General features: G+C 39.3%; 1 protein-coding gene across 3 annotated transcripts in view; it reads right to left on the minus strand.

Moving 5' to 3' along the window:
- Positions 1–19810, minus strand: part of UBE2F (ubiquitin conjugating enzyme E2 F (putative)) — a 74445-nt gene that overhangs the window by 29632 nt on the left and 25003 nt on the right. For all 3 annotated transcript variants that reach the window (XM_074593728.1, XM_074593727.1, XM_074593726.1), the window contains exons 6-7: positions 18135–18205; positions 11973–12030 (exon numbers count right to left, since the gene is read on the minus strand). In XM_074593728.1, the coding sequence (XP_074449829.1) occupies positions 11973–12030; positions 18135–18205 (129 nt within the window). The remainder of the gene's footprint in view (positions 1–11972; positions 12031–18134; positions 18206–19810) is intronic.

Raw genomic sequence — 19810 nt, forward strand, 5'->3', positions numbered from 1 at the left:
CAAGGAGAGGAATAATACCTTATACCAGTATATGCCACCAACTGACTGCACTGCTTAGTTCAAAGGGTGGGTATAAAACTCAATCCATTCTTAAAATTAAAAAGACAGCGTCAGACAAGTAATTGAAACTGTGTCAAAATATTAGAGAAAAGCGATTTAGGTGTAGCGTGAGTATGGAGAAATATCGTTCCTGTATGAGCATGTGTCTCAAATCCTTTTACTGCCTTTAAGTATCTAAACAAAGCTGAATAGAGAGGGTTTGCAATTTGTACAAACAGCAAGCTTCAGGGGATCTGCCTACAAATGCTGCCAACAAACACAGGTTATTCTGGGGTGGGCATCTCCAAAAGGGTTCCACTAGCACTCACCTAAGAGCCCACATCCTCAGTTACAACCTTCAGAGAACAAGAAGATGCATAAGATCCAACTATTACAGAAATAGACTTAAAAGCATCACCTGTCACCAACTCTGAGGCTAAGCTTTTCTACGTAGAAAAAAAAAGATTATTTTTTTCAGTAGTAGCATAACTAAAGCTACTCTACAGCAAAATCCCACTGATGTCTGGGCACTGGAGCTCACACCTACCAGACAATTAAGATCAGCATTGCACCTCCTGCCCTTACAGCCTGCTAGCACTTGACTGCCTACCCAAGAAAGTCACGCTGCCCAATTTCCAGTAGTGGGACAAACACTGCACATGAATCATTTCATCACTAAAATGTACCTTTTGCAATACAGATAAAGCCTCAAAGTAAGAACTTCCTATCCACGGCAAAAAACTTCTGTAAACGAGCATATTTCAGTTTGTTTCCTGTTCCAGGCCCTCTGCCGACTGTGGTGGACCACAGAAATCCATATCACTTAAGAACACTATCCAATTATGCCCTAATGAAAAAGACATGATGTCAGCATTATCTGGCTAACAGCCTCTCACGATCCAGTTTTCCTTTGATCTTGCACAACCAACCTACTCAGTTTATCTGCTTTTAATAACATTAATCTGCCCAGCAAAGCCGATATTGTCAGACAGCATTTTCAGTTTCAGCATCTTCTCCTAACGGAGCTTCTGAATTCATCAGATGCAGCAGACAGTAACTCTTTTAAACATACTCATCACCTTCAATGGCAACACAGATACAGAAACTGAAAAAAGGACATACCCGAGACACCTAAGAATTATAGTTATCCGTACATTTCAAGACTACAGTGCTGAGCAGTCATCCCCACGCCCAAACAGCCATACTGTCAGTTCCTTCTCAAGTATTGCGAAAATGGACTACTTCAAATAATGGATGAAAGCCATCATTTTATCCTTTATTTCAGTTTTGTTCCGCTTGTTCAACTACAACTACAGTCACAGAAACAAGGCATAGCAGAGGTTAGCAAAACATGGCAGTAAGGAAACCTGTTATTAACCAATCCCAGGGATAAACTATTTGTACAGTGCAGTGGTGCTAGAAAAAGTAATCCAAAATCACTGATTAAAGGAGGATTTCAGTGGTGTGGAGAGCCTGCAGAGTAGGTACAGACATGAAGTTCTCAACCTCCACTTCACTCTCCTGCATTCAGGCATAAGAGGGTGCACAGCGCAGCACAGGCCCCCAGAGGGCCACCGCTCCCAGGGTCCGCTCGGCTCAGGTGCCCCTGTGGATGCTGTCCCTGGCAGGGATGCAGCATGTGTAACCAGGGACAGCTGAGAGCACCTGTGTCTCCAGCCAGCCAACACTGCCCAGCAGATGCTCTGGCCCCTGCAGGTCAGGAGCCCCTTCCACTGCTGCCCTCAAAGGCTGTATTGTCCTCAAAGGAGGCAGAGTGAATGTCTTGGGGGTATTAAGAATGTCTTGCATCTGATTTTAACCCACCGTGTATTTCCCATATCCTTTGATAATGGGACCTTACTAAAGCACGGTAATTTGCTCTATTCCACTTGAAGAAGTAGGAATAAATTAACTTTTTAAGGGTCATCTTTCATCTACACCATGTGACAGCAAACTGTAGCTGCACAATTACAATACTGAGTGTTAAAAAACATCCTAAAGAGGAACGAGGAGCTCACCATAGTGCACTGGGGTCTGTCCATTTCCAAATCCTGCCTGAACACCAAAAGGGCATTCACAGGCTTGCAAACTGTTCACAACTCTTCAACCACTTACCAGCATGGCTAAAAATAAGCAAACGACAGAGGAATTCAGCCACATTGATTATGAAGTCCTGAGAAATCTGACATACATTTAACAGTGTTCTAAAGCCTCTGGTCTCCTAGAGCCTCCCCACCAGGACACCTGCAGATTGTCTCTCCAGACAAAACAGCTTCTGCTCCAATACAAGCAGTGACAAGCCCCACCTTCCACGAGTAAATGTTGCAACGCAAAATGGAAATATAAATTATATCAAATTATTTTCCCATTCCATAAACACCCCCCTTTGAAGTTTACCTAAATTGCTCCCAAATTCTCATTTGCTGAACTCTGCTTTTAAGACTTTGAGACACTTGACTCATTTAATCCAAGCTGGATTTGCACTGAGTTCTAACCAAAAGAGAAAAAAAACAAACAAAAAAAACCCCACCACACACAAAAAAACCCAACAAACCCCAAACACAAGACCCCAGCAAAAGCCTCTGTAAGGCTGTGAGTTTTCAGTGCTGTACATTTTCATAGCCATTCTAGACACCAAAAAGCATAAAAGGATTATTATTATTACTGAATAACTTATGTATGAAATTCTTAATATAATTTCTGATCTGTTTCCAGCTATTCAAGTTTTATGATTTGCTGGATTCATTTTATATCCTTGCATGGCTTCATAAAAAATAATGCTGAATTACAACCAAAGGGCAACACTTTTTGTAATGAGTTTTGAGGCTAGCCTGGATTTAAATCTATCATATTGAGAAAGGGAAGTGGGATGGAACAGATGAGCAAGAGCGAAGCAAGTATTTCATATCTGAAAAACTTGACACTGTTGCATTGCAAAAATAATCACTTTGCATTATTGACTTCAGCAGAGCTGCTTGCTGCATGTGGATAAGCACTTGCCTGAACACTTGCTTCACATTTTCCTGCCACACTAAAAAGATTTGCAAGCCACTGAAGAACAGATCCTGTCAGAGTTAACGGTTCAAAAACTTCAGTTTTCTTTTAATGTAATAAAGCATCATCCTTGGCTTCAAACATTTACTGAACTTGTGGCTTAAGTACTGTGAAAGCAGAAAGTTAACCCTATGGGCAAGAATTTTTAAAGGTTATCTTCCCACGTAGAAGCAGGGCAGATGTCGCCTTAAAATGTTAATAATGCACACCTTTATGCTGCTCCACTTCAATGAGAGAATCTGCTTGCAAAAGGAGAATGAGACACAGGGATCTGTCTGTTCACATGGCAAATACCTGACAAGCCCATTTCCTTTAAAGTGCTTCTTTTTGTCTACTTTCTTCTACACATTTAACATCAAAGTTATGGGTACAAGTACACCCACTACTGAGGGGCAACCTCAGAGCAAAACTGAGGACCTCTTGCGTTTTTCGGAATGAAGCAGCACAGTCCGCTTGGGGTGGACCCCACAGAAAAGGCTGCAGAATTCCCCAAACCTCTTTAACTGGTTCCTGCTCCAGCCGTGCCCAGGCAGACCCTCTCCCTGTTGCCCTGGTCTCCCAGAGGCTTTGCATCAGCACAGACATCACTCCCGAGGTTAGATGCCCTTGTAAGCCACTGCAGGTCTCAGGTAAGCATGTGTTTTTAATTCCACTCTACTACATTAGTTCAGAAGATTCAAGTATCATACTTGAACTAGAGCAGTACCCAGTTAAGTCCAGAGTGGAAAATGAAGGATGTACGCTCTGCTCCTTGGCACTGTCACTATTTTGAGCTCAAGCATGGGGAAGTCAACACAAGCAAGTCAGAACATCAACAGACTGTTATAAATAACCCTTTATAATCACCCCTTTTCGTGCTTGAGCATTTTTGTGTTGTATTTGAGTGAAAAGTTACATTAAACCCCTGCCCACAGATTTATTTATGGCATGCCAAATGAGGAAAAACATCTGCCATTGCAGCAATGTTTAAAGTTCAAGAGCAATGAATCAAAATACTAAATACAGCTTTTGAAATAGCCTCTCCTGAGGCTAAAGAGTCTCAAAGCATTGCATTTGTAGGAGGTCCTAATTCATTTAGTCACCAAATCTTCCCAATGACAGTTCTCACAACTACTTCACACAAGCAATGCCATTGAAACCACGCAACAGACAAGCATTTAGCTGTGCTTGCCGATGTTTGGAAATGGAACCACACAGCACTTCTTCTGAAGAGAGAGTAAACATGTAAATTGCAAATTAAGAATTTCTTTTAACAGGCAAAGTATACTTAATACATTAATTTAAGCAGAGAACAAGCCAGACAAAAGCAGCTAATGAACTTCCAATCAAAGAAACTTCTTTAGAGATCCAAGGAGCATTTCTGATCTAATAGACTGATTAAATTAAAGCTTGCTGCTAAACCATTTTTTACATACGAACAATTTAACCCATGCAGATCAATGAAAGGAGCAGCAGTCATTTATACAAGCATATGTCTGAAGCAATTTTTTTTTAATTTTTTTTTTTTTTTAACCAACTGAAGCAGTAACTCCAATAAAACAGGTGCCAAGCTTTGTACATCACAGTTTGGGAAAGGCCTTAAAATTACCCCCAAAACCTCAGCATGCCGAAAGTCAGGCCACTGCATGGCTGTCTCCTGGTGCAGCGCTCTGCTGTCCTGTCTGCCTACACACCACCTCAAGATGGTTTTCCACTTCCATTCACCTTCTTCAGTCATCTTTTACAGATCAGCCCAGCTTCCTTCTCTCTTCATTGCGGCCTAGAAAACCAAGCATCCTTCATCCCACCCAGCCACACCTTCCCAGGCTCTGTTGGGCTTCTCTTTCTGCCTCCTCAACACACCTCCACAAACCCCTCTGCTTTCTCCCCATGGACTAACCACCTGTTTGCAACCACTACAGTGTAACTGACTGCACAAAACTTACCACTGGTTCAAGGGGTTAAAAAAAAAAAAAAAGTAGTGGTATGTTTTCATGACAAAGACAGTAGGCACTTTTTAGCTTACAAAAAACCTGCTTCCCTCCTAAACAGTCTTCTCCCAAATAAAATGTTTTCTTTTACATTTCCTCTCCCTGTCCTGCTCCCCGCTAATCTTGCAGGTAACACTGCTACAGTATCTTACAAAATTCCTGCAGCAGGTAAAACACCATTTCCACCTGGAATAAGGTGGTGAAGAGAACGTCAGCTTTCTTTAATCAGCCACAAAGGCCACCTCAATTCTCATGTGCCTGCAATCCCAGCTCACGCTTCCCACCCAAACACAACAACAGTAGCTTATTTAGAGGGCTTTGGGTAATTTAAATGGCATGAACTGCTCCAGTTAGCAAACACAAAAAAAGGAGGAAGGCTGGAAAACGATTTCTTCTGTGCTCAAACATACTAGCGGGAAGAAAACAGGAACAATTATAGTCTGTTCTTCTCCCAGACTAAGACAGTTGGGAATTGCCAAGTACGCAGGAGCACTCATCTAAAATCCCTTACTTTTGTTACTGACTCCTTGACATTTGTCCCCAAGGTTACTTCAGAGCAAGCAGATAATCTTTTATAAATTGTTCCCAGGGGAATTCTGTGATAGCTTCTTAATGAACTACACTACAGCGATTATGAACACTAAAACAATCGCCCTCCGGAGACCAGTCTACTCAATTGATTAAAGTTGACACAAATTGCATATTCAACAATTTGGGGAAAACAAGCATGGTTTAATTAGACTTACTAATGTACTGCACTGTTCTACTGAATCACTCTTTAAAAACGTGCTAGTAACAGCAGCTACTGTATTTCAAACAAGGATTAGGATTTGTTTTAGTCATTAGAGAGAGAAAAAGAAATTTTTTGTAAATCTTTTACGAAGCAAAGGTTATTACCAGACATTGATTTGTCTAACTACTTTCACCACCCTGGGCATATGCCGGGGTGGGGGGGGGGCGGGGAATAAATCACTTCTTACAAAACTGATACAGCTGATTTATAAAATCAAAATACAACACAATACAACACAAACAATTTGTTTCTCCCCAGTCCTCAGAGGCTCTATATTGATCTACACCAGGGAGGCAGCAGACACCTTAACAGGAGTCCATCTCGCCCTTGAGATCGCACATACAATTTCTCAGGTGCTCAGTTCTGCAACCTTGGTGATCATGACCAAGAAGACACCAGGAGATGGATGTAGAATTCATGTAAGATCAAGAATCTCCTTGCTAAACTACACTTGACATCCCACTAATTTCTCCTCCTGCACAGTAAGAGCTGCCATTTGTGCTCTCTGCCACTGCTATCAAGCCTTTAGCTTTCTTCCTTTGATGACTTTCTCCTCCAGATGTTCCCAGTATGGGGGACAAGTATATTCCATCTGGGAAGGCAGCTTTTACAAGCACATGCTTTGATATTTCTACATACAGAGACCCATTCCAAAATAGGATTTGAATAAATCAACAGCAGAACAATGTTACGGAAATGCTGGCGGAGAAAAAAAATAGTATCAGCAGCAAAAATTATGAGAACACCACAGAACAACCAGGTTTACTTTCTTCCCCTTCATCCTGAAGGCAGCAACAGTTATTATCTCCTTAAAATATTCCTCTGTGCTAATTACATATAATTCTGACAGCAGACTACCTGTTTTCATTAAGACGATGAATGAAAGTTTTGTGCTTATACTGAAGTTTTTTTAAAACCACTCAGGTTTATACTTAAACATAACTGGAAAAATCAAGTCAAGACCCTCTGATTTATTTCTTCAAGAGATTACAGTTTGACATTTGCATGATTTCAAATAAAGTAATTTTACTGTCTGAAGACAACAGCAGAACCAAGGCAACAAATAAGGCATATTTTCCCATTTAGTATTAAATGCTAAATAAATAAGCATGCCTCTTACGGATAAACTCCAAATAGCAATAGTTTCTCATAAACGACTCTTAATTCCTTTTAGATTAGATTATCTAATAACACAGGCAGATATTTCTTAACCTAGTATCTAAAGTTATGGAAGGGAATTCCTGAAAAGAAAAAAAAGTTTTTCTATAAGTGGATATAAAAAGCTGTCTGCATATCTACAGTTTACGACTATCTTGATGTTTTCCATTCCCGCTCCTTTCTCTCAAAAAAAAAAAAAGCTCTTTGATATATCTCAATGAAGAACTGAAATACATATACACCTTACCAGTAAACATGTAGATCCTCCAGAAAATAAAATAATAAAAAAAAAAGAAACTGAAAAAGGACCAAATATTCCTTATGAGCCTCATCATACATTTTAAAATACTGGTTTTAACATTACTATGCTCAGGCCTGCAGAGTCAGAGTTGCGCAAGTGTGCTTTGATTACTTTTATGGTTCATAAATCCATCACTGACCAATTTCCAGTTGTAGTTTGTTAGAGATAATTGCAGAAGGAATAGCTTGACTTTTAGAACCAATTAGGCAATCACAATACACAGATCCACTTCCTTTATTTTTTAAAATCAACCACACGAGATAATTTTATAGCAAAGTGAAAACAAGCATTTGAGAGAAAGCTGATGAATGCTAGGGAGGCCTATCTTAACTAGGCAAATGGTACTCACTGCGACTAAGGTACAAGGAAGTGCATGCTGAGGACAGCAGGAGCTGCTGAAGCACTTTTGAGTTTGAAATTGGAATTATTGAGGGAGAAGCAGCATGGTACCAGAGCAACAACAACAGTGTTATTTTATACTAGGTATTTAAAAGCCAGTATCTTCAGTGACAAAAATCTGAGAACAGAATGGAATTAAAACCACCTATTTGCTTTTCGCCTGGAAAACTTCTAGTTTTGACCATCTGACCTAAATGCAGGAGAAAAGCAAGCTTAGTCTGAGCTGAGGCCCAAAATAACTTCAGCAGTTCTTCACTTTATGAATACTCTGTTTTAGAGTGGAAAGAAGCAAGCAATAAAATGATGCAGAACATAACAGAATGGAGACAGAAAGGTAAATAAGCTCCTGTTGCTTACTCATAGGTAGCTATAAAGAAGTAAAAGATCACACGGAGATGAGTTAGAAAGCATTGCATCAGTTTTTACACAATCCGTAAGCAAACTGCTACCAGAAATTATCTAAGAATTTAGGATTCAGGAGTGTTTCTATGGACAAAGAAAACATTTACAGTTGCATCAACAGTGACTAAAAATATATAGATTGTTTTAAAACATTAACCCACCAATGACCTGTTTCAGGGTTAAAGCCCACTTTTCTTCATAACCTGATTTAAAGAGCATCTAATGCAGGAATTCAGAAATAGCACATTCTTTAGTGTCTTCACCAGTCCACAGGCTACTGTTCACAGCGGTCCACAGAAATGTGTTCAGCAGCAGGAAGAAGTAAAGTGGAAAAAAGATAATGCTCAACACTTAGTAACTTAAGGAGAATTCAGTCATGGAAGAGATGACACTGAGTGCAACAAAATGCTAGAATATAAAACTGAGTTAGCTTTTTTATCCCCTTAAGAATTCTCTACTCTGTTAAAACACATTTTATCAGATAACTTTTAATGAGTATTTAGGAGATTTTATTTTTTATTTCTGAAAGGTAAAAGGCATACTTTAAATGCCTCTTCAAGTTTATACCCATTCGATACTAAAGAAAAAGTGTTAAAAAAGTCACACCAGTGTTTTGAAAGATTTCTGATGTAAGAGCTCTGCTGCCACCACAAGGATACAGAAGATGAGACAATCTAAAACTTCTAAAACTTAAGCCTTCAAAAGGTTAGGCATGTAACACGAATGCATCCAGTAGCACACAGCAGAACTGGCTTGTGCATGTGCCTTTGAGGTTTTGTTATCTATTTGGGTTTACTAATGCACTCGGAATGGCTGCATCAGTAATACCTACCAATTTTTGTCACAGATCTACAGTACATCCCCATTCTCAAATATTTTAGCAGTGTCTTAGAGTGCTTTATTGGACAAATTTGGGTGCTACTTCTCCAGAAAAGCAGGCTGCCTTCATATTATTGATGAGTGGAATATGAAATGCTACTTTCAAGCCCATCATTGCCCAAGACCAGATACTATCTATAGCACTACTGTGCAAATTCACACAATATTCCGCTTGTGGAGATGAGCAGGTTCTCCAAACCATGGCGTCCAATGTTGGCAACGAAGGATTAGTGGGTGCAGGTGGCATGTTAAGAGATAAAGGGATAAAAGTAACCTGGGCCATATCTCATGGCTCTTGTTTACTAGCAGTCACACACTGTTTCATATAATTCTGTGGTCTATTGTTAACATATACCTACCACAGCTGTTAATGCATACTGACAAGTAACTCGGCTGCGTGGCCATAGTGTTGATAAACCAGCACCATTGCATATTCTCCATCTCAAAAGCATGCGTAGCCTGAAATCTAAGCCCTTGGACACTAATCAAGCTTCAAAATCCACAGGAAGGCATGCATGAAGCTTCACAGGTAACAGTCAGCCAAAGATGCGAAAGAACACCTGACAGAGCAGCCGCCAGGAACCCTGGCTCTGACCAAGACCCACCTTTCCCATGTTTATTAGTCCTTTCAAAGAGCACACTCGTAATGGGTGAAGAATATCTTCAACAAAGAACAGACTCATTCCAGATGCTAGTTACCATCTAAGTACAACCCGTATCCCAAGCAAAAACACTGTTCAGGCAACAGTGCTTGCAGATTACCGACATCCCCAATGGCTATTTCTGCTCACAATTTTTTCTAAGCTCCTTTTGTACTGGAGGCCCAGCGTAACAACAGTGTTTCTACAGAGGCACAACTTGGAAGTTAGGATTAACATGTGGCACTTATTTTTTGTGATGACGCTTCAAATGACATGAAGTAAAAACAATGACAAGTGAGAGAACACTTACTGAAACTGCACATTTATTTAAAATTTAAAATGGAGATTCTGAAGACAAAAAGCAAGGAATGAAAACTTTGCAATTTGGGGGCAGTTTGTTTTGGTTTTTTTTAAAGCTATAAAATGTGAGCCTGCAACTGTGACATTTCAATGCTTATGGGGAAAAAACAAAATCCAAGGGCAATGCTGGATTTTCTTTTTTCTTTTTCAAGTTAAGCTACCAGCTCCTTTTTCCTTGCTCAGTCTTTCATTTCAACACCTATAGACATAGTTCCTGGGGTTTTTTTGTTTGGGCTCGTGGAGTTTTTTCCCCCCTTTAACTTACTGAAGGTAAAACCACCCTAAAATACTTCATAATATCCAGTAACTTGAGTCTCCTAGTAGTTGAGATTCCAGGATGTTTAATCTATGAAATTAATTACATGCAATTATCAAACTGATGCACGAATAAAATGAAAAAGAAGATTAATACACATTTTCCATCATCACTGAGGATAGGAAGTTAAGTACACGTAATGTCAACAATTATTCACAGTTACAGTCTTAACATATAGCCGTATTTTAGTCTCTAGTAGAAAAATACCATGAGCAAAGCTAGAAGAGCAGATAAAAACATCTGTACAGTCTTGTCCTGTTGCAGTATTGGCCATTTTCCAATGGCTGAACCTTAAAACTTGTAGTCCAAAAACTTTCTCTAGGAATGAAATACATGGACAGGAACAGAACCAGTTAATTTAATTACACAGTCTATGTCTTGACTTAACCTAACATGAAAACAGAAACACAAGGGTGAGCCAAAACCATAGTAGCTGATAAAAAAAAAAATAGGGACAGGGTATTTAAGAAAACCCACAAAACAGCACACACACTGATTCTACTCCACTTTTCAGAAAGTCAGATGCTCACAAAGAGATTTTGCAGATGAAGAAAGCCAGATCTCATTCATAGTGCCAAAAAGGAATTCAACTATTAGATAAAACTCATTTTCAGTTTGTTTTCTGAAAGAAAACAAACATCTTACATGTATACCTTTAACTACATAATGTAGCTAACATTCTTTAAGAACCAATTCTGGCAGGGTTCCTGGTAAAAGCAAAAGGCAGATTGCTGCTCAGTGCTCTGCTGCTCTTCTGGCAGCAAGGACATGTAACGGTAAATGGACAACCAACCACTTCCCATCGCAATACAAGAGCGGTCACTGTGCTGAAGCGCACGTACTTAACGACGCCCTCCCTAAGAGTATTTCATACAAGCACCATGACTCCGAATGTACTAACACTGCCCAGCGGTGCTGGGACCAAGCTCTGAAGTCATTCTGCACTCACAGTGGCAATTTCAACAACTACCAGCAATTTCACAGGGGCCAGACTTCACTTACATTTTAGTGACTCAGGTAAAAATGACATTTGAGGCAAGATTAAAGGGAAGAGGCAGTTAGTTCCCTTCTGGAGTGACTAAAACAGTCAAGAGCACCCTGCTTTATGCAATACCTAAGTGCAGATCCATTGATCCCCCTTTGAACACTCAGGATGAAACAGAATTCAAGACAGTGCAATAACTACACCCCGATTCTGTTCCATATAGTGTTTCTCCCAAGTCCGTCTTGCCCTTCACTTTTCCAAGTTTCTCTACTTGGGGGAGAGGGGGGCACAGGGACATTTATCAGGAATATTAATATAACGGAAATTACAAGGGTTATGGATTACTGTTAGTCCTGCTCACATCATGTTCTTGTATTTGTTGTCTGGGTAAACAAGAGCAGATCAATCCTATCGAGCAGTTTCTCAGGGTCACCTGTAATTCTACAAAACCTTTTATCAGTCAGAACAGTATTTGTGCAGTTATGCTAAAACTAGCAAACATTTCTACAATCAATTAGCACTGTACTTGTTTCAGTACTGCCACCAACACTTGTTGAAAGACAAAAAACTCTGCTGTTCCTAGAGCAAACCGCATTATCTGTCTCTTTCCAAGTCCATAAAAGTATTTTAAAAGATATACCTAGTCCAATGTATGTATCTAAAAGGAAATAGTACCTTTAATGTTCTAGTTGGAGCCCAGCCAGTGCCATCAATTGAATGTTCTCTCAATAAACTGGAAAAGAGACACACACATTACACAGTGCAACTTCTAGTTAAACAAACTTTGTCAGAAAACTTCTCAGAAAACATTAAGAACTTAGCAAGTAATCACAACACAAGGAATTACCTCTTGCACTATATCTAGGTACTGGGATTTTAAAGCAGAAGAATTGGTATGTCTTCCTAGAATTACATTCTACATAATGTCATTACAGATCTCCTGATCTGAGCTCAACCTTTGTCAAAAAAACCTGACTTATTTTCATCAGCAAAGTAAGTGTGACAGAAATCCTTGTGAGACGGCCTCACCATTGAACCTGTTTTCCCTGAGCACACAGACACATGTGCTCCAGTTTAGAACACGTTCATCTTTGGAGAAGAGACAGGCTTGCAGAATGACCCATCTCTCACCAAATCTGGCACAGTTCAATCCAAAAAAGGGTATTTTTGGTGGGATTAGCAAGAAAGAGTATTATCATTTTCTCTTCTGCGAAAGGACTTCAGCTTCTTAGAGGCAGGGGCAGGAAAGTGAAATAGTTTGGGTCTGTCTGCTCAGGAAGGTTCTACAACAGCTGTAACACGAGCAGAAGCATCTCAAGCCTCCAGGGACACAGTTCAGGAAATTCTAGCGGCAGAGTCTTACAGTAGACGAGCTATAATATAGCATGCAGAATATTTCAAGGCTTTACAAACAAATTCAACACCATACAAACCCAACTGGAAATCACTATGAAGACTACTCTGGGCAAGAGAGATTGCTTACAGAAGAAAAAAGTTCCTTATAAACTATAATACATGCTCCTGAATTTTGATATAAACTTATATGAATATTAATATAAATAAATAAAATACAGACTTTCCAATATACACATATACTGTATAGGAATTTTATGTGACCTGCATATTATGCTACATATTAAGTCCGGTGAAACTGTTGCTATACTAACAAGTTGAAAACAAAGGTGTATTCAGTCGGCCAGGCATTCCTGGACCTTTCAGGTTAAAACATCAGCTGTTATGAGAAGTAAAAATACAGGAGACCAGAGCATAATTGAGAGATGAGCTGAAGTCTTGCTCACATTTGTGAAAGCAAAGTAATAATCGGAATGAGAAAGAGAGTCTGGAAAACTCCTTGAAGCGTCGTTTCACAACCGTGCGTCTTCCTCTGTTAAGATGCCATCTAAAACTGAAAACTCATACAGTGAAGCGTAAAAAATTCATTTCTACTACTGAAATGATAGGGTTAAAGTGAAATAGTCTTAAACTATTAGATTTTACCAAATGTCAGGATGACATGCATTAAGTCATTTCTAAATTGCAGTACATATAGGCTATCCATATAGTTATTTATTGAATGTGCCAAGTTTTTAGTTCAAGGAAATACACTGTGATTAGCATTATTCCTTGCCCAATGCAGAGAAGCTAGGAACAGGATGATCATACTGGACAAGACTATTCCATCTTGACTGTGCTGCTAATCTCATTTCTGTGCCTTAAAAAAGATAAAATATGCCACTACCACTAGTACAGCCCAAAACTAATTTCAAGAACATTAAAAATAGCATCTTGTGGCTGTGATTTTTGTCCATATCACAAAACGAAAAGCAAAATGCTGCTGAACAGGCAAGAGCCAGGATTTCCAGGTCTTGAGCAAATAAAGGACTTTTTAGTTTGCTTTCTCTCTGTTCCTCTTAAAGTTATGCTTCAGTGCTCCCTTTTGCCTATTCATATACCTCACTGTGACTGTAAGACCGAGGAATAAGTTAACACACACAAAAAAAGCATAAAAAAAATCATCTGACAGAGCTCAAAGTGCCTGACCATTATCAACTGAGCCTCATTAACACCCTTCCAGCTTCCCAAAGCCTCAGAGCTCTCTCGGCACATCTCCAGCTGAGGACACCAGCAGCCAGGACTTGAGAGGAGACACTCGCATCTCTCTCAGAGCTCTGGCAGAAAAGCAATGAAGACAGACAAGTGTACCTTTGCCTAATATTTCTCATTTGCCGATATAATTAATTTTTAGAGCAGCATCCCTCTAACCCCTAACCAAAACTTTTTCCCAGCACAGGATGTCCAGAGAAATGGCACCTCGTGACCTAGATGTAACTGCCAGACATTCTGGAGGTCTGAGTGGTGATCTGCTCTCAGAGTATCATACACACAAACAGCAGAATGAACACCTAAAGGAGTAGAAATACACAAAACACATCATGAACTAGTTTAGTGGATGAAGGAGCGTCTGCACGTAGCTTCTGTTCAAAGACCTGTCATCCACGGGCCCTGCTGCCATGGAGGAATGCTGGGCTACCAGGAAGTTCTCAAAAGGCACAACCAGCAGAATTTTTCTCGCCCACTCAATGCTTCAAGAGGCTTGCCTTTGACAAGCTGCCAGATACACCACAAAAGCCGTTTGTTCTACCCGGCTTTCAGGACACCTGATGGTCAGGAAAACCTGTTTACTTGAAGTCACTGTTCTAGAATTGCCAGGAGTGCCCAAAAGCTCGTCTAGTATTATTTAGACTGAATAAACATTCAGAAGCTTTCCTTGTGATGCTGGAAAATGAATTTGCAGAAGTAAAGAGAGGGGTAAACCAACTGTACCATTCCTGGAGCATTTCAGATTACTAAAGCTGGCGAGTGAGGGGAAGAGGCGGCAGGGCTGACAGGACGGGGAGTGCTGTGGCATGAGCAGGAGTTTGTCAGCCAAGGAACTTCACCAGCAACAGAAAAGGACAGTAAAACACTATTTCCATTTACTTTGTCTTCAGCTGTAGAGGATCTGAGAAAAGCCAAGCAGGTCCTCAGTCATCAGGGGGACTGGAACTGATAACCACGCCTTACATCTGGTGTTTGCATCTAGGGAGACCTCCCAGGACATGATTTCAAATCCTTATATCCGAGTTCCTATGGGAAGACTGCAAAAATCACTATTTTTGAAGCTATAGTAACCAAAACAGTCACTGATATGACCAGCCAGCTGCTCAGCTTTTGTTTCCACAAACATTTTCTCATTCTGTGAATAGTTCCTGCATGGAGAAAAGCTTTCAGGATTATTTTCTTTTTAAATACACAGCATTCTAGAGAGACCTTGCAAAAACATCTACTGACCCGGGAACTGCATGGCTCTAGCAAGCTTAAAGTTTTCTGAATGTCCAGCTGACATGACTTACAGCTTAAGTAACTAAGAATTACTGAAATGGGGAGATCGGTCCAGGAGAAAAGTCTGCTTTATGTAAAGATCTCAGATGAACACATTTATCAACATAAAATGTCAATTCCAACCAAACTTTTGCCTTCTCTTACCAACAAAAAGTATAATTCAAGGTAAATCTGAATTGAAAATCCACTTCATAAACCCTCTACTGGCAGGGACACATTACAGGGGTTATTCTCTTGCTCACCTCCTGCTGCCCATCTCCCTGCTCAACCCAGTGCAACCATTCTGGAGGCCATGCTATAGACTGGATGAGTGGAGCAATCGGTGTAGATAGTCTTTCTAAAGAGCTTTTTATTTCCACATTGCTACAGCAGAGGAGACTGGGACCAGCACTGGGAAACAGAAACATGTAATCAACTTAAATTAGCTTTCATAACTGGAGAAGTTTCAACACTGAGTTATACTAGATGATACAATTCATCAGTCTTCAAACACTTCTCCGTTCAGCAACCTTTAATACTGCATCATGAAGTGACCAAATCTTAACTAACAACACCAACTGATGAAAAGACACATCCAGCAACAGTGACCACCTCACCATGTAGCAGAAAAGCAGTGAAATTTCTGAGTGATTAAACTATTCTAAAAGCTTATGCAGTCAAGGGGCAGGGGGGGGAAGACCTCGGAGATCACATCAGTGCTGGGAGGGGAAGTAGCCAGTGGCATGCATTACACATTGCCAAGAAAGCAGTGGAGTGGTGTATGTAGTAAGCAAGCATCCCTCTCTCGATTTTTTCTATCCACATGTGCAGTGCAGAAAATATCCACAAGAATGGTCCACACCTAATTAATATGGTCGGGAGTAACTGCAATTCACAAAGTACAGAGAAACAACGCTTTTCCTGCCCAAAACTCTTATACTTGACCAGAAGTTTAATCATTTGTTATGTTTTAATTCAGGGATGATTATCAAACCAACACATACCATAGCGTGAGGTATGTTTAATGAAAGACAGTTGGGAAAAATACTGATAAGGAATTTTTTTTCTGCTTTTAAAAATAACTGAAGCTATTTTAATGTAAAGACTCTTGTATAAATTGATTGCAGGTACTATATATAGAAGCATTCTCCATTATAACAGGCATACAGCAATCTATGTTATTTTAGTTTTTCCATCTAAATGGTAAGACATTTCAAAGGTTTGATATGTTAAAGTATCTGACAATCAAATAAAGCTCATGTTTCAGTGCAGATGCTGGAAAAAAGTGACTTCATTAAGTAGAATTCTGATGTTCCAACACTATGTTCATCTTTTATAATTAAAAACATTTAAAGACAAGAAACAGTGAAATATTCTCAAGAATGTGAAAAGGCTTTATTTAACTCAGAAGATGTAGCACTGTAATCAGAGCTTGAACTTTTAGCTATTGTTTGGTGTCTAGTGTTTTGTGTTCCCTGGTTCCAGACAGCACGCTCATTCCTTCCTTTACTTATACTATTTGACTCTAAGCGTCTAAGCGTCAAAGCATCTAAGCTTTCTCCACCGACTAAACTGCAAGGACTCTGGTGAAATTTAAACTATTAAAACATGATCCTTAAATCAGTCTCCCTACTGTCAAGTGACAAGTTCAGCTGTGTAAAATGCAACAGTACTAGGCTGCACTGAGAAACACCACAGGGCTGGCAAATTTGCTAAAAGCAGCAATACGTATTTGCCAAAACAGCCTTTTAAATCCTCCAATGCCAAAGTGAGGTAAAGTCTATGGACATTAGCCATTGCTGCCTGTACTCCTGCTGCAGGAGTCTGGTACTAATGAGCACCAGGAATATACTGCAGCCTCCCCAGGCTGGTTTCTATCACCTTTTGATGATATGAGCTTCTCGTAAGCATGAATGAGACCACTGTGGCTAAAAGCACTGATATCAGCTCGTTGGCTTTTTGGCTGTTACCAGCTGATGAACCTGACCTGCCTATGAAGTGACAGATTACCCTGTGAAAACTTCTTTTTCACCAGGACCTTGAACACAACATTAAAATGATTTCTAAATAGAGAAGAAAAATTTTGTTGTTTTTTTTTTCTAAGCACTAATACGCTACACATGGTGGCAACTGTTCTGGATTTTCAGAGCAGCTTTCTGTCTCACTTATTTTCATTTCTTCTGCTTCATCTAGTTTTTTCTTTTATGTCCGATTAACTTGAAAAATGACAGTCATGCTTCTCTCTTCCGTTTATGCTTGGTTTCTGGCCAATTTCACCATCACATACTCATGATGAAATAAAACTGAAATTACAAAGTTTCAGAAACTGATTTTGAAGGGGAAACATTTACTATCAAGCAAAACAACTTAGCAACATAAGCCTCTCACTTTGATAAAGTAAAGCTTTTGGGGCTTTGTATTTTGACTTAGACTCATGCAACATTGTTTTAACTGTCACATGCATCTTCTAGGGGATATTAAATGTTAAAATAAACAAATGGCAAATATAGAATAGTTACTGTCAAAGTTTAAGGAATACTTTTTCCTTCCTTTTTGAAATATAAATTTTGAAATATAAATATAAATTTTCAAGCACTTAACACGTTCAGGCATTAAAACAAGCAAAGCCTTAAGCCCCCTCAGGGCTGGAGGACTATTCACCTACAGAGGGATGAAAAGAAAACAACTAAGTTTTGTTTAGGTTGGAGTTTACATTTTTACCCTAAGTAGAACAAAACTGTTCAGGTTAAGACTTAATGTTAAGACTCTTAGAGAGAGAGAGACTCTTAGAGAGAGCTCTACACGGTCTGCAACACACAGCAAGAACAATACTTTCTGTAGTTCTAAGTTCCTAAGGGTCACGTGCCATTGATTTGCAGAATCTGTTGAAAAAGATACTGTCAGGAAAATGATACACAATATTTTAATTACACAGAAAAACCTCCAAGGTTAAAAAAAATAGAATGCTGTTGCTACCTTAGGCAGATTTCTCCCGTCTCTGTAATGTTCGGATGCCAGATTCTTGTCAAGCATTTTACCTTTGGAGGCTGCCAGGAGAGAAAACAAATTACGACGTTATCCTTTAAAATAAAACCATATCACTGTTACAAGTCACAGAAAAAGGCAAATATATTTGTTATTCACAGCCTATGTTTGTATGTAAAAGACACCAGTAATATAATCTACCGGAGTTACACCAGCTTTCTCTGCACTTTTAGCTTCTCTCAAGTCTTTACAAAAGCTGGGCTGGTATTAGACTTTTTCTTAGAAAAATATAACTTTAAAGAAAGCCAAAAAAATTTATTCTCTTATCCTGTTCACTTCAGGGAAAAGAAAACATTGTATGTCATTCAGTTTCTTAACACTTAACCAGTAAGACAACGATTTAAACCAGAAGACTACTAAGTGTTTTCCCCCAAGGCTTATCCAAGTCAGTTTGTTAAAAACCAGCAGAGGATGCAATGGCAACAACTACATGAAAAGAACTGCTTCTTTAAACACAGAAGTTACAGGAAGTATCAAAGAAGCATCAAGAGGGCACGTCATACTTGAACTTTAGACACTATCATAAAAAGCCACCAAACTTATTTTCAGGCAAGATCACCAGATTTCTGAATTCCATGGTGGGTTTTGAAATACAGATTTCTTAAAATACAGTCTCATTTGCTCTAATTTTGTGAAGTAAATAAAGAGCAGGTCATAATAATTCCAGTAGCTTAGCAACAGCACGTCATTCCATCCATGCTCTCCAAATTACAGTTTGCAGCTTTCAATCAAGCAGATGATTTATCATAGTAAGTGTACTGGAATACATCAGCACAGACCAGTACCTTTCATAACTTCAATTAAATCACATACTAGAGATGTGAAGCTATTTTCCTCCACTGCTTCCTGTGAAGTCTTCAGTCAAGAGACAAAACAGCTCGAACAGCTGTATTTGCATAGCAGCATGATGTGTTTTGTCTCATCCCTTTGTTCTCAACTTCCCAATTATCTTTTTAGTAAAATATTTTTTTAAATAAGACTCCTTGGATAAGAGATAAAAAAAAATACATGGTACTGAATTATCAATAATATACCTGTCTGGCACTAAAAGAAGAAACACCTATCACCGTAACCCATTTATAATATAGACGTTGACTTTTCTCCACTCTTCTTTCATGTTTGTCCAATAAGTCAAGGACACCGACTGCCCCAGTGCTGGATCACAGCATTACTGAAAATTAAGTGGCATGCAGAAAACAGTCTCAAACTTTTTACCTTCAAAACAAATGTTCTTCTAAGAAGTTTTCTAACAGCACAGCTTTTCATTAGCTACATCTTCACGTTGTTTTGAAATATTAGTCTAGCTCTTAAGAAAGGGAAAGCAGCAGTATTTATTCCATGCCGGTAGATCAAGATAAAAGAGTAAATTTCTACTATATGCACCTTCAAACAGGGAATGTGTTGATGAATAGGAAAAAGTAAGCTTCATACAAACTAAATCTTTAAAAAAACCCACAAAATCCCCAAAGCCTCACAGTCAGAGTGAAGGAACCGGTATCTTGTTTTTTTGTGCTGTGGAAACAATTCCTTTATCCTTTCATCAAAGCATTTTTCATTGCTAAAAATCAGGAAAACCCTTTCCTGACAGGTTTTCTCCTTCTCTCTTC

This window comes from Larus michahellis, chromosome 7 (genome assembly GCF_964199755.1).
Source record: "Larus michahellis chromosome 7, bLarMic1.1, whole genome shotgun sequence".
Classification (NCBI taxonomy): Eukaryota; Metazoa; Chordata; class Aves; order Charadriiformes; family Laridae; genus Larus; species Larus michahellis.